Below are 26,416 nucleotides of genomic sequence, written 5' to 3' on the forward strand. Positions count from 1 at the left end.
CAGGTGGCTCTGTGCAATGCCCATGCTAGCAGACACCACCCCTTGCAGGCAGGCACTGCCTGCACAGCTCCCATTGGTTGCGGTTCCTGGCCCATGGGAGCTGCAGAGGTGGAAGCAGCGAGTGGAGCACCCATGGCCACTCCTGTGCCTAGGAGCTGGATATGCCAGTTGCTTCCAGGAGCCGTGCCAAGCCAGGGAGCCTGCCTTAGCCCCACTGCGCTGCCCACTGGACTTTTAGTGGCCCAGACAGCGGTGCTGACCGGAGCCGCCACGGACCCTTTTCAACCGTGCGTTTCGGTCAAAAACTGGACACCTGGCAACCCTATCTGAAGATGAAAAAATGAGCTAAGCACTGGGACTTGCTTTTCTAGGGCATCTATCACCTCAGTGGGCTAGAACCAGTTGGCTGGGGCGAATTCTCCACTATCCTGTACTTGTGGCCCAGATCGGACCTGCCCCCCTTCCTAACTGCAAGACCAGGCCAGCAACGCATCACCTGGCACAGGGCTAGTAGCCCGCGGGGGCCAGGAGCCAGGCACTGCTGCACACTGGCCTCTTCAGGCCCCAGTCGGGCGCCAAGGATTACACTAGCCCTAGGGCTGCGCTAAATTACACGCAGGGACAGGCCAGCGTGGACCCCGGGGATGGGGAGCTGCAAACGGCGGCTCTGTGGCTTGCCAGGGGCGGATGCGGGGGGGGGGGGGGAGTCCGGGAGCTGGGGCCGCACCGCGCTCCACAGGCGGGGACAAGCGGTAAAGAGCGAGATCGCCCGCGCGCAGCCGGGCTGCGCAAGCGCATTGCGGAAGCCTTCTCTGCGCCCCCCGCCCCCGCCTTCGGGGATTTAAAGGGCCAGCTGCCGGGCTGCCCCCACGGTCCCATCCGCTTGCAGGGCAAGGAGCCGGTCGCCCCAGGGCAGGCGGGAGTGACGCGCTAGGCCCATGCGGGGGGCGGCCGCCCACTCAGTCTGGGCGAGTAGGGCCAGTCCCGGGGTGGGGGGAGGCTGGATTCTCTGAGTCGCGGACCTTGCAGGGGAGATAAGCGACGCGGGTGGGCGAGGGAATTGGCCGCTTGCCCCTGCTCCCGGTCTCTGCGCCCCCCCTCCCGGAGCCCCGGGTCTGGGGGGCTCCCGCTGGAGCTCGGGAGCGGACGCTCCAGGCCTAGGCCTGTTATGGAGCCAGGGAATGTCCTGAGCGGCGGAGCCTCGGTGGCCGCGGTGCTGCCAGCGGGCGGGAGCGGGGAGCGCCTGGGGGGCGCCACCCCGAAGCAGTTTTGCGCCCTGCTGGGCAGGCCGCTCATCAGCTACACGGTGCGGGCGCTGGAGAGGTAAAGAGCCGCCTCACCCCCTCCAGGCATCCCCCCCGGACATGGCTCCCCTAAACCCCGCTCTCCCCACAGTTTTGTCTGCCGCCTCCCTTCCGCCCCATAGTCCAGCCCCTCCTACGCCTCGGGACACGGCCCCGCCTCTACCCCCTTCCTCCCTCCTGTCCCTGCCCCCGGGACTGGGCACCCCACCCTCTGGGATTCAACTCCCAATGGCTCCCTTCTGCCTTCCCCTCGAGCCTGCCGCACCCTGCCCTGTGCAGCCTGGGGGGGCTCTGCCCCTTTCACCCCCTCCCCCAGCCCCGCGGCCACCCTCTGAGCCCCGGATCCCTCCGTGGGGTCCTGGCACCCGCTAGTCTCCTGCTGCCGCCCCGCGTTCGGAGGCGCTTTGCCGCCGGCTTCACGCTCCAGGACTCGTCCCCTGCTGGCTTCCCGCTCCCCCAGCTCTTGCGGACTCCGCTCCTTTGCTGCCCCTTTCTGTATCTCTTCTCCCCTGGGCTTGTCTGTCCTCTGCTTCATATCCCTGGAGCTGCCGTCACTTGTTGCATGCCCGCTCCCAAATACACTTGGCAAAGTTGGGAACCCCCCACCCCACCGGTACTCCGAATCATAACCAATTCTATTTCTACTCCTGAAAAAAATCCATGCGTTTTTCTGAGGACTGGAGTAAACAAGTGCAACTCCTGATGTGGTGAGCGTGAGCTGCCTCCACTTGTATGATGATGAATTTGGCTCTGTTTCTACAACAATATAGCTAGTGTTAGAATGACATACTTCGGATAAGCAAGTATTTCTCTCTCAGATCATCAAAATATTTATCTATTAATCAAATCCAGTTAAATTTAAAGAAGTCACTTCTGACTGTTCCTAATATGATTCTCCTGAGTTTACTTTTCTGCCCATAGCCAAAGCTTTTGGCAATGAAAGTGGGTTTAGTGCTGATTGACATGCCTGAGAGAGACGAGAAATCACATCCTCCAGTTTTGGGTGTGGGTGAAATGCAGTGCTCTCTATCAGAAATCACTACAGGCCTCCTTTATGCCTGCCCCTGGCATCACATATGCATTAATACCTTGCCTTAATAGAAAACATGAAGTATCTTGTGGAATTAATTAAAGTTCAGTTGAATTGTAAATTGATAACTAACATAATGCAAGGCTGCATCTGTGCCTCTTCTTTGTTTCTGCTGAAGCAAACAATTCATGTGTCAGGACACTTCAGCAGTTAATATTTTTTCCATTTTACAAGGTTGCTGGATTTTAGACATGTGACTGTCTGTGGATGTATAATAAATCTTTAATTATAGTCTCAAATGTTAACATAATACACAGGCCTGGACCTTGGGTAATTTAAAATGTGAGAGACACATACTATAAACCAGGCATGAGCAAACTTTGGCCTGCCAGTTGTTTTAATCTAGCTCCAAATGGGGAGCGTGGTGGTGGGGCCACTCCACACAGCTTCCAGAAGTAGAGGCAACCAGGGGCCTCTGCTCTGCCTGCTGCCCCCCGCCCCAAGCTGGGAATCACAGCCAATGGGGGCGGTGCCTGCGGACAGGGCAGTGTGCAGAGCTGCCAAGCCACGCCTCTCGTAGGAACCAGAGATGGGACATGCTGCTGCTTCTGGGAGCTGCCTGAGCTAAGGGCTGCCTGCACCCCTGAGCCTCCCCCCCACACCACAACTTCCTGCCCCAGCCCTGATCCCCCTCCTGCACTCCTTGATCACAGCCCAGAGCACCGTCCTACACCCCAAACTCCTCATCCCCAGCCCCACCCCAGAGCCCGCACCCCCAGCTGGAGCCTTTACCCCAGCCCGGAGCCCCTCCCACATCCTGAACTCCTCATTTCTGGCCCTACCATGGAGCCCACACCCTCAACCAGAGTCCTCACCCACTCCTGCACCCCAACCCCAATTTTGTGAGCATTCATGGCCTGCCATACAATTTCTATTCCCAGATGTGGCCCTCAGGCCAAAAAGTTTGCCCACCCCTGTCCTGGGCTAACAAACTCATTGGCCATCATTCTGTTCAGCGGCAAATGCAACAGAATATAGTTAGTGGACCAATATCTGCTATGTATTATCCAAAAGAAAAATTGCACACTTTTTTTCTCATTTGATTTTGATCACCCATTTGATTTATGAATTCAATATTCAAAGTATACAGAAAAAAATACTTTCCTTGAAGGGACTTTGCAATGACCCAAGACCTTCTGGTTCCAATGCCTCCAAAGTGTCTCGCCTGTTGACATATGCCTAGTGGCAGGAGGCAGACTTTCCAATTCTAAAGAAAGGTGGGAATATACCCTTCTATACATTTTCAATCTTGCAGAAAAACCTGTGTTGTCAAAGATTAGGAAGCTGAACTCCAGCTAGTTACTCGGTTTAAACATGAACAGGTATGTCAAAGGATTTCATGCTGCCAAGAATCTGCTACAATAAATTCCTTTTGAGGCTTGTCAGTTATGTCCTTCACATATTATATTCTGGCTTCCTGTAACGTATTCTTACTTGACTTGAAATCTCACATGCCAAATTCCATTGGCAAACTTGTTTATTGGTATCATATAAGACTATTTCAAAAGTGATATATATTAACTGAATATCTGTGTTTTTTTAAACAGCGTTAAGGGCCAAATTGTTATCCTGATGTTAACCATACCTTACTTTATCAGTATAGCCCCACTGATTTCACTGCAGTTGTGTGTGGAGTCAGGTGTTATCACTGTTCAATGTGAATATGGACAACTGACTAACTCTGAGTTATTAAGCCTCGTAACAGGCTTAAGGTTAACTGCTACTGTTCCCCTTTTCTAAATGAATAAATGCAGATACAATGCAATTAAGTGACTTGCCATAGGTCTCAGAGCAAGCCAATGAAAAGAGCTGAGGAATAAAGCCCAGAAGCCCTAACTCCTAGCTTCATATATACTCTGATAGATAGACCTCGCTGCTTTCCTGCACTAGGATAGTTTCCTAAGGACACTTGCCACAGTTCAGAACTACTGCACCTGTATTCTCCCTCCCTGGTTGAGCAAGGAAACTTTTAGGCTTCATTCTTCCTGCCATCACCTTTTTTGGGCAGATACCTGCATCTCTTTCTTTCCTGTCTGGGATTTTTCAAGGCTGCACAGTTCCCTATTTAGTTAGTGCCCCAGCAATTCAGACTACCTAAGCAGGCCTGCTTTGCTTTTCTTCTCCGAGGCTATAACCAGTGTAATTGCCTACTGTTTTAAAGGTACCACCCAGCTCTTTCTAAGCAAGCGAGTTTATTCTTTATAGTTGAAAAAGGGAAAGAATGATATTTGACATTTTAAAACAAAATTTTCAAGCTGATTTTGAATTTTTTTTTAAATTGGTGAAGTTTACCATCAAAAGGTAGAAGTTGAACAGTTTCAGGAAAGAATTAATCGCTCTGCTGCTATATTGACTGTTGACATTCCATATAGAGTCACTAAATAATTTTGAAATGTGTCTATAATCAGATCCTCAACAGTCAGTGCAGCTGTGTGACATGGAATTCCTGTTAATGAGAAATCTGCAGTGTACTAAAACAATACTATATTAATATTTTTCATCATTCTTATAATAACTTGGATATAGTGCCATTGTATGGATCAAAGCATGGATTCTTTCCTTTCTAATCATTCTGGGCCATCCATGCTTTTATAGGACTAGACTGTGTCCTTAAGGCACAGCCCTAAATTAGGATTGCCAAGCCTCCAGGATTGTCCTGGAGTCTCCAGGAATTAAAGAGTAATCTTTAATTAAATTTTATGTTATGTGATGAAACCTCCAGGAATATGTCCAACCAAAATTGGCTACCCTACCCTAAGTGGAGCCACACCATCCCAGAGTAAGCTCAAGAAGGAATTGTCCCTGATCTCAGTGGAGAGGGGTGCACTCAGCCTTTTACAAGGTTTGTGCAGAGGTAGGGTGCAGCTGTGACTCCTCCCTGACACTTAGCCACCAGTGGAGGCATTGAGCCTTTCTATACCGTACAGGCAATGGCTGATCATAGTCTGCCCTGATACTGTCCCTCTTCTCTACCATTATCAAAGAATCATAGAAATGTAGGGCTGGAAAGGACCTCGAGAGGTCATCTAGTTCAGCCCCCTGCGCTGTGGCAGGACCAAGTAAACCTAGACCATGCCTGACATGTTTGTCCAACATATATTTAAAACCTTCCCAACCTTAGAAGCCTGTTCCAGAGCTTAACTACTCTTGTAGTTAGAAAGTTTTACCTTATATCTAACCTAAATCTCCCTGGCTGCATATTAAGTCCATTACTTCATGGACATGGAGAATGTTCTCTTTATAGCAGCCCTTAACATATTTGAAGACTGTTATCAGATCCCCCCCTCAGACTAAACATACCCATTTTTTTAACCTTTCCTTATATGTCAGGTTTTCTAAACCTTTTATCATTTTTGTTGCTCTCTTCTGGACTCTCTCCAACTTGTCCGCATCTTTCCTAAAGTGTAGCATCCGGAATAGGACACAGTACTCCTGATGAGGCCTCACCTGTGCTGAGTAAATGAGACAATAATCCCCATTTTTTACATATGGCATTCCTGTTAATACACTCCAGAATGTTGTTAGGTTTTTTGTTTTCTTTTTTGCAGCTGTATTACATTGTTGACTCATAATCAATTTGTGATCCACTAAAGCCCCCAGATCTTTTTCAGTAGTACTACCACCTAGAGAATTATTCCCTATTCTGTAGTTGTGCATTTGATTTTTCCTTCTTACGTGAAGTACCTTTCACTTGCCTTTATTGAGTTTGATCTTTTATCGTTAGATGGTACAAAAGATAATTAAGATACCACTTTCCCTACCTCTCCACAAGACACTGTGCATATGATAGCTGCAGTGTGGTCAGTGTTATTTGGCTTCAGAACAAGGAATTTGAATGCTGTTCATGTATCAATCTGTCACTAGTGAAAATGCAGACCAGATTCTGCTTTTGCACCATTTCACAACTGTGTGGAGTTCTGCAGTTTAGCAAGGGATAGCACAGATCTCTTCTTTAGTTTCTATTAATGTGAGTATGCCTTTCTCCCTGAGTTTTGCTTTAATTTTAACTTGAAACATGCAAAGAAGAGTTGAGTTGAGTTCAGTTAGTTTGCCCTAGGTTTGAGTCAAAATCATGCAAAAGTGGAAGATTTTTATGGCTAGATGTATGACTGTACTGAAGTATACTTGAAGGATTCACATGGAATGAAACGGGAAACCAAGGTGTCAGATGATTTCAGACTTTGTAACAATTTTTGCACAGAGCTGGGCAAACTGATTGAAACTATAATCAAGAACAAAATTGTCAGGCACATAGATGAACATAATTTGTTGGGGAAGAGTCAACATGGTTTCTGTAAAGGGAAATCGTGCCTCACCAATCTACTAGAATTCTTTGAGGGGGTCAACAAGCATGTGGACAAGGGGGATCCAGTGGATATAGTGTATTTAGATTTTTAGAAAGCCTTTGACAAGGTCCCTCACCAAAGGCTATTAAGGAAAGTAAGCAGTCATGGAATAAGAGGGAAGAGCCTTTCATGAATTGGTAACTGGTTGAAAGATAGGAAACAAAGGGCAGGAATAAATGGTCAGTTTTCAGAATGGAGAGAGGTAAATAGTGGTGTCCCCAGGGTTCTGTATTGGGCCCAGTCCTATTCAACATATTAATACATGATCTGGAAAAAGGGGTAAATAAATAGTGAGGTAGCAAAATTTGCAGATGATACAAAACTTTTCCAGATAGTTAAGTCCCAGGCAGACTGTGAAGAGCAACAAAAGGATCTCTCAAAACTGGGTGACTGGGCAACAAAATGGCAGATGAAATTCAGTGTTGATAAATACAAAGGAGTGCACATGGGAAAACATAATTCTAACTATACGTATAAAATTATGGAGTCTAAATTAGTTGTGAACACTCTGGAAAGAGTTCTTGGAGTCAGTGGGATAGTTCTCTGAAAACATTCACTCAGTGTGCAGCAGCAGTCAAAAAAGCTAACAGAATGTTGGGAATCATTAAGAAAGGGATAGACTATAAGACAGAAAATATATTGTCTCTATATAAATCCGTGGTACGCCCACATCTTAAATACTGCATGCTGATGTGGTCACCCCATCTCAAAAAAGATATATTGGAATTGGAAAAAGTTCAGAAAATGGCAACAAAAATTATTAGGGGTATGGAATGGCTGCCGTACGAGGAGAGATGAATAAGACTGGGACTTTTCAGCTTGGAAAAAAAGACGACTAAAGGGGGATATGATAGAGGTCAAAAAATCATGACTGGTGTGGAGAAAATAAATAAGAAAATGTTGTTTACTCCTTCTCATAACACAAGAACTAGGGGCCACCAAACGAAATGAATAGGCAGCAAGTTTAAAACAAACAAAAGGAAGTATTTCTTCACACAACACTCCGTCAGCCTGTGGAACTCTTTGCCAGAGGATGTTGTGAAGGCCAAGCTATAACAGGGTTCAGAAAAGAACTAGATTAATTTATGGAGGATAGGTCCATCAATGGCTATTAGCCAGGATGGGAAGGGATGGTGTCCCTAGCCTCTGTTTGCCAGAAGCTGGGAATGGGTGACAGGGGATGGATCACTTGATGACTACCTGTTCTGTTCATTCCCTCTGGGGCACCTGGCATTGGCCACTGTCGGAAGACAGGACACTGGGCTAGATGGACCTTTGGTCTGACCCAGTATGGCTGTTCTTAACAATCCAAAGAATTAGATATGACAAAATACATGGTCCCAACTAAAAGTGTCGTTAACTTGTTATTTGTGTTGAGTATGCTCAAATTCAGCAGGAGAGAGCAGTAGATCAGAGCCTGGGCAGTTGCTCTGGCCACTGTGCTCCCTGCTGCCTCAAATTCCCCCTGGAACCACCCCGTTATTGCATAGTTTCAGTGGGGCTATTTTTTGGGTTTACCTATGTTTGTGTAAGGAGGGTGCTGGAGGAAATTCCTTTGCATTCCACAGTTTGCTAGATTCATGTATTTTTTCCATTTTTAAAAATAATTGTTGTACATATGGAAATAATATACTGATTTTATTTGGTTGGGTTTTTTTAGGTACTGCCTGCATAGAATTTTAGGAAACAAACATGGAAATGAATGAACTTGGACTATGCTGTTAAATATTTTGAAATGCAGTACATGAACATGATCTTTATTTTCTGATGCATATGTCGAACATAACCAAGATATAAATAATGTTACTTCAGTCAGCACTTCAACCAGTTCAAATTAGTGTATTTTTTTAATCTAATATAGGTAGGTTCTTCCCTGTGTCCATCACAGTGCTATTTTTGGGGTCAGTACATTTAACAAACTCCCCCCCCGTCACTACCACCACCCCAAAAAAAAAGTTTATCTAAATAATGATGCTGTTAAGAACCATCAGATTATTGTCTTCATGGTCAAAACAATGTTGTCGGACTTGAATATTTGTACATTTTGTGAAAGTAGCTTTATAAAAAGGTAAATATATATGCAGAATACCACTATTTCCAGATCACTGTTACAATACTACATTATAACAATGTTTTAACATCTAATTTCTACCACTGTTGTTTGACTCACATAGTATCCTCCATATTACTGTTCGTCTCTACCCTGACAGTGATTCACTTTCTAGCATCTGTCCAGAGTTTCTTTGCTGTCTGACTCTCATTCAGTTGTATGTGCTCTGACACACAGTAGAACTTGGAATAGTCCAAACTTCTAGGTACCAAATGATATGAGATTGACGTTAAGAGCAGCGAGACTATAACTGTTGGGTAGAGTGCACACACATTTGAAAAGGAAGTGACAGGTCATTGGGACCCAGAATGGGATCGGACTCAATTAGTTGATAAGGTTGGTTGACGAGGAGATTTCCGGCTGGTATATCTGAAGTCTTACTCCCTAGTCCTGCAACTTGTTGTGTGTGGGCAGACTCCTGCACAGAATCCCATTGACTTCACTGGGGCTCCATCTGGATGGAAGGGTCCACCCATGTGGCTTTTTTTTCAGGATCAGAACCTTAAAGTAGCAAACTGATAGCAACTTTAAAATGTTGGGAAGTGCTTCATTATGTTACTATTTTTACTGATAATAAAGTTTCCTGCAACAAGAATGTATTAATTTCTAATCCTAATCCAGGTGCTCAAAGTTTTATTTAAGAATGCATGCAAACAATATTTATGCTTCTCCACAATTTTTTACAGAATAAACTGGATATCGGATATTGTGGTGGTGGTGTCTCTAGAGAACATTGAAACAATGAAGTCTATCATTGAAAAATATGGCCACAAACGAATTACGGTTGTAGAAGGTGGAATGACTCGCCACCGGTCAATTTTCAATGGACTGAAAATCTTTCCAGAGAGCAAGCTTTCCAGCTGTCCACTCCAGAAACCAGAAGTAGTGATTATCCATGATGCTGTGAGGCCATTTGTCGAGGAAGATATTCTTCTTAAAGTGGTTTTGGCTGCTAAAGAACATGGGGTATGTACAGCACAACAACTGAATTCTGTAAACTCTTACATGGTACAAAGTAAAATAGGAACTGTATTAATACCTCAACATAGTACCATATATTTTAAATGGAACAAATATAGGACCCAGTCATATAAGCAGGTCATCTTGGGTGGATGTGCTTACAGGATAAGGGCCTTATTTGCCATACAGAATAATATACAACTAGGATATGGAATTAATTTGCAACTTGTAAGGTAGGAAGTTACCAACCTGATGAGAATTTACTGTGTATGCTTGATCCAGCTGGCCTTTAGAATGCAAAATTCTGTTGACCAATACCTAGATACTCCAGTGATACATAGTTTATAGTTATCTAGAAGAGAGAGTAATATTTTTGTGGCATAACAAAGAGCTTTGCCTATTATACTTTTCCATCTCACCCTTCATCATGAATTCCTTCACAAAGTAAGTGGCAAAAGTACTGTTTCTATTACATTACCTGATTTCCTTAAAACTCTTAAACATTGACATATTATGTAGAATTACATATAAGTCTTGTAGATCAGCGTTTGCTGTTTTGTGTGGATACAATGAAATTGTGATCTTATGCTGATGAGAATAATTAAGGATCCTATGAAGTAAGTGAGCTGTAGCTCACGAGAGCTTATGCTCAAATAAATGTGTTAGTCTCTAAGGTACCACAAGTACTCCTTTTCTTTAAGCAATAAATGGCAGGGAGGTTAGCTAACAGTTAGTTATTGATCAGCCGCAAGCCCTAAACACACCTGGTCATTAATTGCCAGGAAATGCCTGTTTTGGAGATCATTATTTCTATTGTTTTCCTTTATAAAATAGTTTTTGTGTTTGTTGTCTTAAGATTTGTCTGATGCTGTTGATACAGTTTTTGTTTGCAGTACCTGTGTTTTCCTAGTCACTAATCATTGGTACATTAAAAACAGGATATTGCTGAATGCTGTTAGGATTTATAGGAGACATCCTTATAAATATCAGTTAAATGGAATTAAAATATGACAAATTTTAATCTGTTGCACAGACAAAGCATGGAGGATGTGATCTGTAATTTGCTAAATAATCTCAATGAAATTATTGGGGACTATGACTGTGAGTAAAGTGAGCAGGATTTGGCCCTGTATTTTTAAGGGAACTCCTAACATTTTTATTCAATAGTCATATAGTAAAACTTATGTTTAGTTATGCATCTGAAAAGTATTAAAGTTTTATATTTTCTGCATTGCTACATAAAGTTCTACATGTGAACACATTTTATTTCACTTGTCTGGGTGGGCATGGGTCCCCTCAAGTCCCCTCAGGCTCCATTTCAGGTCTTTATGCTGTCTTTTTGTCCTTCCCCCAAGCGGGTTCTTGGAGCATACACACAAAAGAAGAATCCTCTCCCCTCTCTTCCCATATGAGAGAAGAGAGTTGATGGGAAAATAAAGAGAGGTAAGGGTGGCTTGGAACTCATGGAGTCTTCTTGAATCTACTCTTTGGTCTTAGTCTAAATGGGGTCTAGCCTCTCCTTGTGGGGTGTACTGCTCTGTGGCTGGGTCTTGCCACTTCGGGAGCAGAGAGGATTGTTGCTATCTCACTTTCAGCAAACCTATCTAAGGTAGGCCTCTTCCTGTTCACCACCCCTTCCTGTGGCAGTTTAAGCCTTTAAGCCCCTCCCATCTCCACCAGCCTTGCAGGTGCCCCACATTGGAATTGAACAGGCCCAGAGGAGTTTGTTAATCTCCTCTCTGTCAGTGTGAGAGTGAGTGCCCCATCATACACTGCTATGATTTGTTTCACTTATGTACCATATACTTAATATGGGATTATTAGCATAGTGTAACCTTCTGTATTAACTGATTTTTACATGGTCTGTGGTTTAAGTGTTACACTTGGGGAAAATTAAAATGCATGTTTACATACCTCTATATTTAACCATCTTGGTCATCGCTTTATTCTTTTGATCACTGATTCTGAGAGGTGCTCAGTGATCTCAACTGCCATTGATTTCAGCACTTAACACAGCACAGGCCTTTTTCTTTACCAGATTAAGGGCCTAGACCTGCAACTCATTGCACATGGGTAGACTGCTGTATTCAGGTGGAGCCTCACTGACCTCATGTGTATAACAGATGGTAGGATCATGGTGTAAAATTCTAAATATTTGTATATTGTATAGGCAAAAAAAGTCTTGAACTGGAGTTGAGGAGAATATATATCAATAACCTAATGGTTTTAAATAATAATAATAGTTGTTACAAGAACATAATTTTTAAAAATCACTCACCGAAGAAATTCAGAGTTCAGGTTAAGCAAAACAGAGGGGGCATTGCTGGCACATGATGGCATATATCACATTGGTAGATTGGGGTAGCCATCGGATAGCCATTGGATAGCCATCACCTTCAGCCCCAACTAAAACCCCTCCAACTAAACCCCTCCAACGCATCATCAAGGATCTACAACCTATCCTGAAGGACGAGCCATCGCTCTCTCAGATCTTGGGAGACAGACCAGTCCTTGCTTACAGACAGCCCCCCAATCTGAAGCAAATACTCACCAGCAACCACACACCACACAACAGAACCACTAACCCAGGAACCTATCCTTGCAACAAAGCCCGTTGCCAACTCTGTCCACATATCTATTCAGGGGATACCATCATAGGGCCTAATCACATCAGCCACACTATCAGAGGCTCGTTCACCTGCGCATCTACCAATGTGATATATGCCATCATGTGCCAGCAATGCCCCTCTGCCATGTACATTGGCCAAACTGGACAGTCTCTACGTAAAAGAATGAATGGACACAAATCAGACGTCAAGAATTATAACATTCAAAAACCAGTTGGAGAACACTTCAATCTCTCTGGTCACTCGATCACAGACCTAAGAGTGGCTATACTTCAACAAAAAAGCTTCAAAAACAGACTCCAACGAGAGACTGCTGAATTGGAATTAATTTGCAAACTGGATACAATTAACTTAGGCTTGAATAGAGACTGGGAATGGATGAGTCATTACACAAAGTAAAACTATTTCCCCATGGTATTTCTCCCTCCCACCCCACCCCCCACTGTTCCTCTGATATTCTTGTTAACTGCTGGAATTAGCCTACCTTGCTTGTCACCATGAAAGGTTTTCCTCCTTCCCCCCCCTGCTGTTGGTGATGGCTTATCTTAAGTGATCACTCTCCTTACAGTGTGTATGATAAACCCATTGTTTCATGTTCTCTGTGTGTGTGTGTATATAAATCTCTCCTCTGTTTTTTCCACCAAATGCATCCGATGAAGTGAGCTGTAGCTCACGAAAGCTTATGCTCTAATAAATTTGTTAGTCTCTAAGGTGCCACAAGTACTCCTTTTCTTTTCATGATAAGGTAGGAAACTCAGAATTTTATAGAAATGAAGAAGTGCTTCTGTTCTTCCCCTATTGTATAGAATCTGGGCTTTTGGAAACTATTTATTTTCAAACAGGTACCTCTTTTCTAAACTGCAAATAGGTGCAAGACTGGGTCAAGAACAGATCTGAAGATGTGAAACAGTAAGAGTAGAAAGCTGTTCCCAAGGAAAAGAGAATACTCCACGGTATGGCAGGGATCCCTGTTTATGAAATGGCTTTTTGAGGGGGTTTTCTGATGTCTTCTAAAATGAGATTTTGTGCTAATTGCCAAGCACCATCAACTCACTTGGAAGAATAACCTGAAAGATAGAAAATGCACAAATTACTAGGTGATATTTAGCATTCCAGCCATATCATTCCCTTTGGTTATTTGATCCTCTGCCTGCACTGGTATCCTCAGCCCCTCTTTGGATGCTGCTCATTTGAAAAATTTCAGCCTTTCCATGGTTTTGACACACACACGCACTCGCTGGCACTCACTCTCTCCTTTCAATGCCTTTTTTGAATGCAGATTTCCATTTTCTTTGAAAACCCTTTGTCACAGATGCAGCTCACCAGACTGCAGTGAGGTGATCCAGTCGTTGAATCCCTGGGTTTTAAGCCTTTGGCATCTGAACAGAGCCTACTTACCGTTTTAGGGTCCCTAGGTACACTCTCTGGGTGCAGATCCCCCATGCAGCATCTTGTACTGACAGCAGCAGTCATGCAATCTCTTGCCCAGCCCTTGGAACAGTGCTGACACTTCTCCCTCTGCCTAGGGTTGCCAGCTGTGGCTGAAGCTATTCCGGGAGATTTTTTCCCCCAACTTGATGTAATGTCATTTTCTTTAAATATCCTATTAAAATCTCCTGGATTGCTTTCAACAGTCACCGGGAGATCAATGGTGATTCCGGGAGACTCCAGGCCAATCCCGGAGAGTTGGCAACCTTACCTCTGCCCCTCCTGCTCCTCTGGTAGCTTAAACACACCATCTCCAAGAACTATGCCCAAAAGTGTTAGCCTTCTGATTCCTCCCCAGCTCACCCTTAAGACAGGAGGAGGAATGGAGAACATTAACAAAGAGTCAGATGACCAAAGCCAAAGGTTATAAATGGACTCTCAGAGAGACACCCTAAAGTGCTCCCAGCTGGAGCAAACTCCCTTAGCATAGCTATTGTCAGGTCAAAGCACAATTGTTAAAGTTAAGTACTCCCCATTGTCCTCAGCCTGATGTGTACCTGTTGCCAGTCCTGCCAACAATGGTGGATTCCACATTTACATAGGTTATTAAGTTATAGCAATTTTCATAGTAACAATTTCATAATATCAAGCAGAATTTATAAGTTGTACAGACAGATCCCCTGCACCCCCATTTTCACACCATTATTAGTACTTTTCTCAGATTAAACATTCAGAATCCAGTGCATTTTAGAATAAATCATAGTGGTATTTACTGGCATTTTACAGAGAGAGATAATAAGAAATGTTAGTTTTTATTCTTGAGACTTTAATATTTAACTGTGTACAAGAAGAAAGCTAAGGAAACCCAGATGACCTCAATTAAGGATCAACAGTTTCTGCTAGAGTCTTCTCTATTTCCAGCTTTTCAGAACTAATGTTGGTTCTGACATTTCTTGCTCTAGGTGTCCTTGCCTCAATTACTCAACTTACTGCTGTGATAAAGGTGTTCTCGTTAGAAGAGTTATGGTCATAAACTTATATTAAATTTCTTTAAGCCATCCTGTCTTTTTAAAGTCCATTCAATATACAACCTGGTGTCAGCTGGTTAGTATTGGATCAAAGTGTATATTAAGTTTCTGATTAAACAGCCCTCTTCTGCAGTTAGGAATAAACACAATTATAACTTCCTTCCTGATGTTGCTTTAAGATTCACGTATGTCCAGTTTCAGTGAGTTCCACCATTGTCCTTACCCAGCTGGGTAAACAGACCTTAAGGAAATTAAGTAAATTTTAACATACAAATTATTCGCCTACCGTTCAGAACTCCTTGTACATATTCTAATGGATCCTTTCTTTGTCTGACTAAAGAGTATGTTTAGTGTCTTTCTCGGAGCACACTCAATGTTTCAAACCCAGTTTCATGCCAGTTTTTCTAACAGTCCAGTCCCTGGGTTCCAGATTAATAGATTAAAGGGTCAATACACATACATCAAGTAAAACTAGAATTGGACATGCCACACTGTTTCATCAAATTCTGAAATTAACAGTGGGTTTTCCAGTCATTAATGTGAATAATTGATATTCTGCTCTACATTCTCAAGATAAGTTTCAGTTAGAAACTTGCAGATTTAACAGAAGGTAATTAAGATATTTTTCTTCTGTTTTTAAAATAAAAATGAAGCTTGTGGCTTCTCTCGGTCAAATCTTTATTAAAATTGAATCCTTAACCTGGCATGGCATTAGACTTCTCTGCAGGGAAAAGAATATTTAGAGCAGGGCAAAACTTTTCAGCAAATGTTTTTTGACTAAAAATGCCGATTCAGCAAAACTGAAGTGTGTTGCTAATTTGTGTTGGTTTCATTGAATTGTTCATGTCTGAGGAAAAAAGGGAGGGAGCAAAAATAATTTTCAGGAAAAAGTCAGAATGTTTCATTTTGATGTTTTTGAAACAAAATGTTTAGAATTTTTTAATTCAAAATGACTATTTCAAAAAATGTCTTCAGTTTTATTTAAAATATTGAAAAAGTTAAATGCTTGAAACTGAAGTGAAACATTTCATTTTGGATTGAATTAAATGTTTAGTTTGACCTGAAACAATTAAAAAAATTCAGAACTGCCAGCAAACCAAAAAGTCAGTTATTTGCACGGCTCTAATCATCTGTTCCATAGCAACTTCTGCAGCCCCAGGAGCTGGTGCACTTCAAGAATGGCTGGGAGAGTTTGTGCAGTCATATCTTCTACCCGAACCATATTCTCTAACCTCACCTGTACACTGGGGTACATGGAGTTGCAATGGCACAAGAGCCAGGATCCCTTCAGTAGGGTTCCCGAAATCATGCTCTTCTACTTTTCTGCTGTGGAACCGGGCCATTTCTGCCAGCTCATGGTCTTGAGTCTGCAGATGAAGTAGGATGTTACCCTTAATAACAACTGGATAGAATTTGGGGAAAGTGCTTTTAAGAAAAATGGCTAAATAAGAAAGAAGCATAAAAAACGATACAGTGGCACCCGATATCTTAAATTACTGTAAACCAGTTGTGTGTAATAAAGTGATTAGAGGAGTTCTTCCAAAGCTAGTTATAGGACTCTGTTTCATTAATACATTCTCCATTTCAGGTTCACAAACGCTGAAGGTTTAAAAGGAATATTCCATTAAATATGTGAAATATTTTAATCTCATAATTACGAGTGGTTAGTTCAGCTTTGAAGATGCTATTCTATAAGTTTGGAGTAAGCAGTCATTCACTGAAGACAGCCCTCTAACTGGAATAGTAATTACTGTATGTGGCTGAAGCATGTTGATTACTACAGATATAATTAGCTTGAGTGCAGATGTCTGAATAGATGTGCATGTTTTTACCTGTGTCATGCATAGATCCACAGATACTGCTTTCATTTCTGTTTTTGAAAGTGTATGTAGCTGTGAATGCCCGCCATTGCAAGTCATTTGATTTGTGTAAAAGAATATTTTCCATGTATTAACACGTGGAAACAGTTTGATAGATTAGGTTGAGAAGAAATTAATCACAGTGATTTTGAGCAGTTTCGTCTGGCTCATATCCAGAGCTAATTTAGGCTAACTCCCAAAGAGACAGAAGTATTTGATAATTTGCAAATAATCTTTCACATAATCAAAAATTCCATCACAGCTTTGTAAATTGTTGGATATATATCTAGCCTGTCTACATTCATGTATGTTATTAGTCTGAGCTGTTTATTTGAACAGCACTTTTATGTGACTCTTATATTCATTGAAGACAAAAATAAAGTCACTTGCATTTCTACTAAATTAAGCTTTTTTAAGCTTAGTGGACATACTGGGCCAAATTCATCCTCCACACAATTCCATTGACTTCAATGACAATGCACCAGGAATTTATTTGTCTTATGGTGTCTGACTGTCCCAACTGATTTCAGTATAAAGCTTCAAAGAGATTATCTCATTTTAAGTGATTTAAATATACTTCTAAATTCTGGGTCTGTATGTATGAAGACAGAAATTTTATTTCTTTTTAAGGCAATGTAATGCAAAATTTTCAGAACTCTGTTTCCATGTTGCAGCACTTGTCAGAGCAGAGAATAACTCTCTGATTAAAGAAATCAGCATGTTCTGATAACATATCTTAATATTAACATTTTAACACTAAGAAATGTAGAGATGGTTAAACTTTTCCTACTGTTAAATTGTCATTCATAACCGTGATATACATGAATCTGACATCAGACCTACTCTGTGTATTAAAAATCTGAAACTCATCTATTAACATAGATTTATGGGTTTCAGAGTAGCAGCCGTGTTAGTCTGTATTCGCAAAAAGAAAAGGAGTACTTGTGGCACCTTAGAGACTAACAAATTTAAATTTAAATTTGTTAGTCTCTAAGGTGCCACAAGTACTCCTTTTCTTTTCATAGATTTATGGATTCCAAGGCCAGAAGGCACCTTTGTGATCATCTAGATTGATCTTCCGTATAACACAGGCCATAGAACTTCTCTAGAATAATTCCTAGAGCAGATCTTTTGGCAAAACATCCAATCTGGATTTTAAAATTATGAATGAGGAAGAATCTACCGCAACCCTTGGTAAATTTGTTCCAAAGGTTAACTACTTTCACTGTTAAAAATATGCACTTTATTTCTAGTCTGAATTTGTCTAGCTTCAACTTCTGGCCATTGAATCATGTTATACTTTCTCTGGTAGATTGAAGAGCCTATTATTAAATATTAAAACGATTAAAATATATATAAGATATTCTTTAGGTTGGTAGATCTAGCTGAGGGAGATTCAAAGTGGAAGGAGAATGAGTGCTAGGATATATGAAGCTAAGTAGTAGAGTGAAAAATATTGCTAGCAGGAAAAAAGGAGAGAAGAGGTGTCAGAATAGAGAATCAGAAGAGTCCTCACTTTAGGGTCTGATGCTGCAAACTAATGGGCCTAAATGGTCCGTGAGCCACCTATCTAAGGCCCCAATACAACAAGCTGATTTGTACAGGTGGACTTCAGTGGGACTCTGCATGGGCATCTATGGTCCACTTGCAGGATCAGGGCCTAACATACTGCCTCTTTTCGGAGGCCAAGCTGCTGCAGCTGTCAGGCTTGGATTAAACTATGTGCACTCAATGCACTTGCACAGGGCCCCTATCTCAGGAGGACCTCTGACCACTGGCAAAAAACAAAATAAAACCTGAGTGGTGCTGCGACCCCTAGCACCAGGTTGTAATACCATTCACTCAGATTTGGCCCAGCAGCCCCTCTATCATGATGGAGGGGCAGATGGGCCAAACCTGAGCAACGTAGGGCCATGTGAGTGCAGGGCGGGCGATAGGATAAAGTGGAGGTGGGCAGCCAGGATTGAGAGGAGCCACCCTAGCCCAGAATGGGAGTGAAGAACTGAGCTGAGCTGGGGTAGGTGGGGAGGGAAGGTTGCCAGTGAGTGGCCAGGAAGGTCTTTGTGGCAGGGAGGGGGACTGGGGAAAGTTGTTGGGCTATGAGGTGAGTGGAGAGTACTGGGGGGGGGAGTTGAGGGGCTGGAGGAGAATGTGGTGTTGGAGGTTGCAGGGTGAGTTGTGAGAGCTGTGGGGGCATAGGAGGTGATGGGGTTGGGGACCAGGATGTTCAGTTTGAGTGGGGGATTTGCAGGGCTGTGGCCAGTGGGGTTGAGGTGTTGCGGGCTGCAGTGAGCAGGGTGTATGTCCGGGTGCTAGATTGTGTGTGTGGGCTGTCAGGATAATTGGGGGTGGTGGAGAGTTTTTGAGGTATATGTGGGGTGGAGGGGCATTCGGAGGTCTGTGTGGGGTGGGATATATATTGGTCGGAGATGCTTTAAAGATGGTGTGGGGTCACCCTCTTTAAAGCATTGTGCACCGTGCACCCAAAATTCTTTATTCTGGGCCTGGCAGTTGGTGTCTTTTGTTTGGGCTTTTGTGCCTTTGGAATTCACTCCTTCCTTGGTTCATATCACTCAAAGTAGTTAAGCTTCAGGATGTGCTGAAAGGTTCCATTTTTACTCTGGCTATGAGGAAGAGACAGACTTGTGAGGCAGGGTAGTAGAGGGGACTGGCCGTTTGGATGTTGTTGGTTTTTTTTGTTTTTTTTGGGGGGGAGGATTTTTTTTTTTTTTTTTTTGATAACTTGCTGTGGCTAGGGTACATTTTTCTGAGATCAGCTATGTCTGGGAATCTGTGTTTAATGTGTACAGAGTGTCGAGGGCACCCACAGCCTGGGATGGATGGCTGATCTCTCTTTCTCTCTCTTTTTCTCTTTTTTAATTTTTTTTCATAGTATACATCCAAATAAATAAATGAATACTTATTTAAAGTAAAAAGAAAAGGAGTACCTGTGGCACCTTAGAGACAAATTTGTTAGTCTCTAAGGTGCCACAAGTACTACTTTTCTTTTTGTGAATACAGACTAACATGGCTGCTACTCTGAAACCTTATTTAAAGTAGTTACTCATACAGGTAAGCAGACCAGGCTATTAGGTGTAGATTAATTCTTTTAAAAAAATAATATATGTCTTTTCAATATGTATATTTTATAATATAATATAAGTTATTTTGTATTGTGTCACAAATTCCTTTCCTTCCTTTTGTTTCACTTTCTTAGTATATAGTGTTATCGCTCAGGAGAGCAAAAGCCTTGTATTTGCTTCAAGTTTTGATGTTTTAAACTGATTGTGTTAATGTTATGTTCTTTCAGGCTGTAGCTCTTGTGGAATATGATCAGTATTCCACTTGTACTGCTTGAAATAAGAAAGGAAGCTTAGAAACATTGTGCAAATACTGGGGGAAATCTGGAGAAAGATAGCAAGGCAGAACTATGTATTTGCTGGGAGATGAGATACCAGAAAAACAAATGTATCCAAAATATTGCCTGTACTGAACGTTGATACCACTGCAGAACTACGTAAACCTGGGGTTGGCCTAAGATTGAGGCCCACGGTTTGAAATTGATGTTAGGAAGATGGAAGACTTTATGGTACACTCACCTGAACCCTATGTTAATTTGGTGCATGAATTGAATAACATTTCAAGATAATATGAAATCCATGCATATAATTATTTATTTGTTGAATACGCATATCTAAATGATCAGCTGCTCTGGCATGCAGTATAACAACATTAAAATGAGACAGATACTGTGTGGTAATTTCATGGAAGGAGGTAGTGTGAATCAGTGAGAATACTTACAGTAGTACCTTGTTTACATTGGACTATCTTATGTACATATCCTTCCCTACCCTCCCTTAAATCATCATTGTATCTTTGAATATTGAAGATGTGCTAATGTCTTCTGTTTTCACTCAAACTCCCACTAAGTAAATACTGAATACGGACCTTAAGGTTTGACCATAAATGTTTTGGATTAGTGCAAATTTTAAATGAGTTATGGGTATGAGCCGATTAATTATAGAAGTACCCAAAGACAGATTGATGCTTAGTTTAGTCAACAGATGCACTGTTATGAAGACAAATAGGGCTTGATGCTGAGAGAGACTGAGTACTCGCTCCCACTGAAGTCGGTGAAAATTGCAGGTGCTCTGCACATTTAGAATTATTCCAAGTGAATTGTTGGATCTAAGAGAAATGAAAGGGACAGGCTTCATTTTTTTTTTTTAACTATTGATTTGACCAAGAAAAACTTCTTAGTGGTACCTAATTAATGTAAAGGAACAACAATACTTGTGTGAAACCAGGACATCTATTTATTTAGATTATTTTCAAGTGCCGGCCCCTGGTAACTCTAAGCGCTTTAACAAATATTTTAAATACATAAAAAACAAAGAATAAAAGCTAAAGAAAATCAAGCAAACTTCCCATACAAGTCAACTCAACTAGAAAACAGTACTTGACTAATAATAATTAATAATGTGTATAACTAACCACCTCAAACTCAAACTCTTCCTTCATTAAAAGCCCAAGAATGTAGATCAGGGTTGCATAGTGTTCTAAAGGTTAATAAATTCAGGCTTCGTTGGATCCAAGGGGATTATGAGTTTGAGTTAATGACCCTGCACAGAAAACATGCTGGCACAAGATCTCTCTCCGTTTTAAACCTAGTGGCTGCCTATTTATGGCTACAACTTTAGACTACTAAAAAGACTTGGGAAACTGTATCCAGGTTCCCCCCTAAAAGTAAATGTCACACTATTTTCACCAAGACCATTATTTGTTTACTTATTTATTTAACGTGCTCTTGGCCAAACCTACTACCTAAGCAGCCAGGCCAAATACCCACAAATTGGTAACCGAAGTAGCAAATCAGAGGTGCTGATATGGTTTCTGTCAGCACTTCTAGTTGCTTTTGTTCTGTCTACTAACACTACGTCATTTTTGCATAGACTAAGTCTTAAACATGCCCCAATTTGAGTCAACTGTTGGGATGAATTGCTCAACTGCACCATCTGGGTCAGAGACAAGTTAAAGATGTGAGCTGGGTGTCCTCAGTATATCTTTTATAGCCCCTCCTATTAGTTTCTTGTCTGTGTGAAGCAGGATATGTGAAGCACATGAAAGAACTCTTGAAGCAGATGAGCAATGCCCAAACTACCTCTAGGATCTCTGGCGAAGAAAAGAACTTTGAGTGACTCCACCAAACCCTTTTAGGGATCAAAAATATGTCCACAATACATTTTGATTAATAATATTGTAAGCAATTGACAGACATAGAAGACTCCATTATCGTCTTCCATCTCCAAACCAACACTACCATTGCAGTTGATGTACTGGAATGTACTCAGATCTGAAATCCAGTGGGCTGGGGTCAAGACACTTGTTCAGTTGCCCCACTGCAACCTTCTTCACCATCTTTCCCCAACAAGAGGGGATAGACATATTTATAATTAGCAAGGCTGTTAGCCTCGAGACAGTCATCCTGAGCAGAAACTTTATAATGGATTTCTTAAGGGTAGCAGGCAGCCTGTCCTCCTGAAGGTAAGTGTTGACGGTTTCCACAAAGTGCAGACCTGTGCTTCTTAACTGATCTTCAGCCAGGAAGAACATGAGTCCAGTTCACATTACTGGAGAGCTTCTAGAACTGCAGTGAGAATGCCAGCTGAAATTCATGTTTTTTTCCTTGCTGATATGGAGGCAGTCTAGATCTGAGCATTTGTATCCACACAAGAACTTGAAAATTCCTTGAGGGGAATAATACTTGGCTCTGTAGCTGAGTGAAAATAATTTGAATCCATTAGACTGTCCACCTACAGCAGTTCCACTTAGGTACTTGGCAAATACCATGGTAGATGTGGTTCACTGTTGAATTATTTTGGAGAAGTTTTTTTGGCTTCTGCTATTCAGGAGATCGGACTACATGATCATATTGGTATTTTTTGGTTTTAGAATCAACGAATAAGACTGTCAGATACAGACACTAAATATGAATTTATACTGTGTACAAAACAGTTGTTAAAATAGTGTTTCAAAGTGCTTTTAAGAATACAGTTTTAATTTCTTGAGCAGTTGTCTTTTTTTCAATGTGTCTGATTTATGAGATCTGATTATGTAAACCACATTGCATTACATTGGTCTGGTTTTGTAATGATGCTGAAGGCAAATGCAGTCCCAGGATGTGTTAGTCAAGGTGTTTCCAGTTGAGATAGGGAAGAATTAATCCCATTGTCCAAAGCACTGGTAAAACCTGTGTGTAATCCTGGACACCCATATTCAAGAAAAATGAATTCAAATGGAGCAGGTATAGAGAAGAGCTGCTTGGATGATCAGGGAAATGGAAAGCCTGTTTTATGAGAGGAAACTAAAAAAGCTTGGCTCATTTAGCCTAGCAAAATGAAAGCTGAGAGGGGATGTGAATGCTATAAATATAAATATCTTGGGAGGATAAGGAGTAAGAGAAGAAGAGCTATTTGAGGTAATGGACACTGTTGACACAAACTGTCCACGAACAAATATAGACTGGAAGTTAGAACAAAGTTTCTAGCCTGAGAGGAATAAGGTTCTGGAATGGCCTTTCAATAGGAGTAGTGGGGGCATCTGCTTAACTGGTCAAGGTAGAGCTTGATACGTTTATGAACAGCATTGTATGATGGGGTTGCCTACACTAGCAGGAGACTGGATTCAGTGACCCATGAGATCCCTTCCAGTCCTATGTTCCTATGGTTAGAATGTAATCTTGCATGATTGACAAAGAGATTATAACATAATATTGCATAAGCCTGGGAAATCTTATTTGACAAAATGTTTTTTTCTGGTATTACTGTTTCAGAAAAACTTGTATTAGACATTTAAATAGACGTAACTAATTATGGAAAAGTTATGGGTTGCATATTACTCTTTCCCCATGACCTTTGAATTTCATCTTTTTTTTTTTGTATGTGGCCAATTAAAACATGACAAAACATATAACATTATCCAAAAGTCCAGAAGCTGGGATATAGGAATAATGATCCAGCACCCTAGAATCTGAAATTAGAGATGGAAAAGACCCAATGCCATAGATCATCTAGTCCGGTGGTTCTCAAAGTTGGTCTGCTGCTTGTTCAGGGAAAGCCCCCGGCAGGCCGGACCGGTTTTGTTTACCTGCCACTCAGGTTTGGCCGATTGTGGCTCCCACTGGCCGCGGTACGCTGCTCCAGGCCAATGGGGGCTGCAGGAAGCGACGCGGGCCAAGGAACGTACTGGCCTTCCTTCCCACAGCCCCCATTGGCCTGAGCGGTGAACCACGGCTAGTGGGAGCCGCAATCAGCCGAACCTGTGGACTCGGCAGGTAAACAAACCAGTCCTGCCTGCCGGGGGCTTTCCCTGAACAAGCGGCGGACCAGCTTTAAGAACCACTGATCTAGTCCATCTATCTCAATAAGATTATTCCCTGCAGTACATCTGCTAATGCTTTATTTCTTAGTTGATTTGCTAGCCTATTGATTAAGAATGAAAATCGCTAATTTACTGACTTTCTGGTGACATATTCTGCCCTGGGATATGAGAAAATGGCTTTCTTTTACTCCAGGCAGAATTTTGTGGGCCCTGTCTTCCCCGTTCTTATGAAGAAGAGAAGCTCTTCACACAAGAAAATTGTTCAGATCCTTTCTGTCATTTGGATCCTCCGGTCCTCTCCCCTTGAGCTACCCCTTGTAATCTTATGCACGGGAGTTCACCGCAATTATGTGTCTTCCCTCCATGCACATAAAATTGTGTACTAAGTAAATTTCTTCATGATAACTTATAAAAGGTTCAGCTTATTGAATTTTATCTAACTATATACTTATAGTACTTGCTGTCTTCTCCCTGCTTCATTATTAGGTGGTTTGGAGGAGGAAAGGTAAAGCAGCAATATTAATTGATTTCTTCTAAAATAAACAAAAATCTTTCAAAACCTGCTTTGTGTTGTACTATCCTATTAGATGCCCAGGTGAGGTTCCAGCTGAAGTCAAAGAGAGACACTCTCGCACAACCAAGAGCAGATTTTGGTAATGGAAGGTCAAGGAGATGAAGGCAAATATCACTATTGTTTCAATAATAGGTTATTCCACCTCTGCAGAGCAAAACTGCACCAGCTCTGCTCTGAAGTCACTGGGAATGGGGAATGCTCAGTATGTCTCAAGAAGAGCTTAACACCTGGCCGCCTTGGGCCCAATAGTGTATAGAGGTTAATGTATTAAATTTGTTTTGGCTTGTTCTCTGTGCAGAAATTAGCTAAGATAAACATCCAAGTATATATTTAAGTTTGTTTTTTTTGTTCCCTAGGCAGCAGGAGCAATCCGTCCTCTTGTCTCTACTGTTGTTGCTTCCTCTGCAGATGGTTCCTTAGACCATTCACTAGAACGTTCCAGGTACAGAGCAAGTGAAATGCCTCAGGCTTTCTTATTTGATATAATCTATCAAGCATATCATCAGGTAAGAATCTGGGCTTTTCAAAACAGAAGCTTACTTTTCCCCCCTCAATGTACTGTATGTTAAAGGAAACTAAGTCACCTTGTTTGGTTTTTCTGAAAATTATATTTGAAATGTCTATAAATCTATCACAGATTATATGAGATTGCATGTAAATCATTTCAGTGTAGTCTCCTAATGACAATGTTTTATAATAATATTTTATAACTTTTTACTATGATCTGTGTACTTATGATCTGTTCCATTTATACTGTTATCAAACTGCCAAATACAAATGTGATTCCTGGGTTTTAGATGGCAAAGAAAATCATTATCTAATCCTAATGGTACGTGACAAAATATGTATTTTGTATATTATGAGCCATATTTTCTGATGGTGTAATTCCATTATAGTCAATGGAATTATACCAGAGAGAATTCAGATATTCATGTATTTTACCAATGTATCTCTCTTCCTTTGTGCATTAATGTCTCATTATACCTGTTAAAATTAATGCTACAAGCCTGACTTTGACTTAAGATTCCAGTAACCCAGAAAACTCACAAAAGTCAGAAATTTAGCAATTACACTTCCTCTTACTTTCTCTCTATCTTTGCGGTAATCTTTGTCCCTTATTCTCCTCTTTTCCCATGACACATTGACCTCTTCCACTTCATGAGTGAAGATGATTCAAGCAAAGCACTCCTCTACTCGAGGATTAAGGGCCTGATCCAGAGCCCATTGGAAAGATTCCCATTGATTTAGAGTTTAGGTCTTGATTCAACAAAGTACATAAGCTAGTGAACTAACATGCTTAAAGTTAGATATATGTTAAGTATCTTAATGAATCAGTGGAGTAAGTGGCAGGACTTTGTGGAGGCAATCCTGTGTGTGAGTAGTGTAATAATGGATAGTGGGATATGCTAAAATATTGGAAGATATTAATTTTTCAAATATCAGTTAATGTATGTGAAACTATAAAATATTCCATGCATCATAGTAAATTATTAGATTCACTAGATTCACATTGATTAATGACTGATCATGATATATATGTGAATACAATCTCTGTTTTAACTTTCCATTAATTAACTGTATTGCATTAACACCGTCTTGATTGAACTGAAAAATTTGGGGCAGGAGATTCTAATGAAACCTTAATTATTTCACCATTATCCCCTTTGATGTTTTCTTTCATTTGCCTCACCCTACACTCAGAGCTTACTG

At 41.6% G+C, this 26,416-nt stretch overlaps 1 protein-coding gene across 7 annotated transcripts in view; it reads left to right on the forward strand.

The window, feature by feature from the left end:
- Nucleotides 1–784: 784 nt before the first annotated feature.
- The window catches only part of CRPPA (CDP-L-ribitol pyrophosphorylase A), a 170,585-nt gene continuing 144,953 nt past the window's right edge, over nucleotides 785–26,416 (forward strand). For 2 of the 7 annotated variants that reach the window (XM_043509227.1, XM_038392958.2), the window contains exons 1-3: nucleotides 797–1,323; nucleotides 9,537–9,816; nucleotides 25,063–25,212. In XM_043509227.1, the coding sequence (XP_043365162.1) occupies nucleotides 1,169–1,323; nucleotides 9,537–9,816; nucleotides 25,063–25,212 (585 nt within the window). In that variant the 5' untranslated portion in view covers nucleotides 797–1,168. Of the gene's footprint in view, nucleotides 1,324–9,536; nucleotides 9,817–25,062; nucleotides 25,213–26,416 lie in introns of all 7 variants that reach the window. The other 5 variants (XM_043509225.1, XM_043509226.1, XM_038392956.2 and 2 more) reach the window with 5 other exon arrangements.

This window comes from Dermochelys coriacea, chromosome 2 (genome assembly GCF_009764565.3).
Source record: "Dermochelys coriacea isolate rDerCor1 chromosome 2, rDerCor1.pri.v4, whole genome shotgun sequence".
Lineage (NCBI taxonomy): Eukaryota > Metazoa > Chordata > Testudines > Dermochelyidae > Dermochelys > Dermochelys coriacea.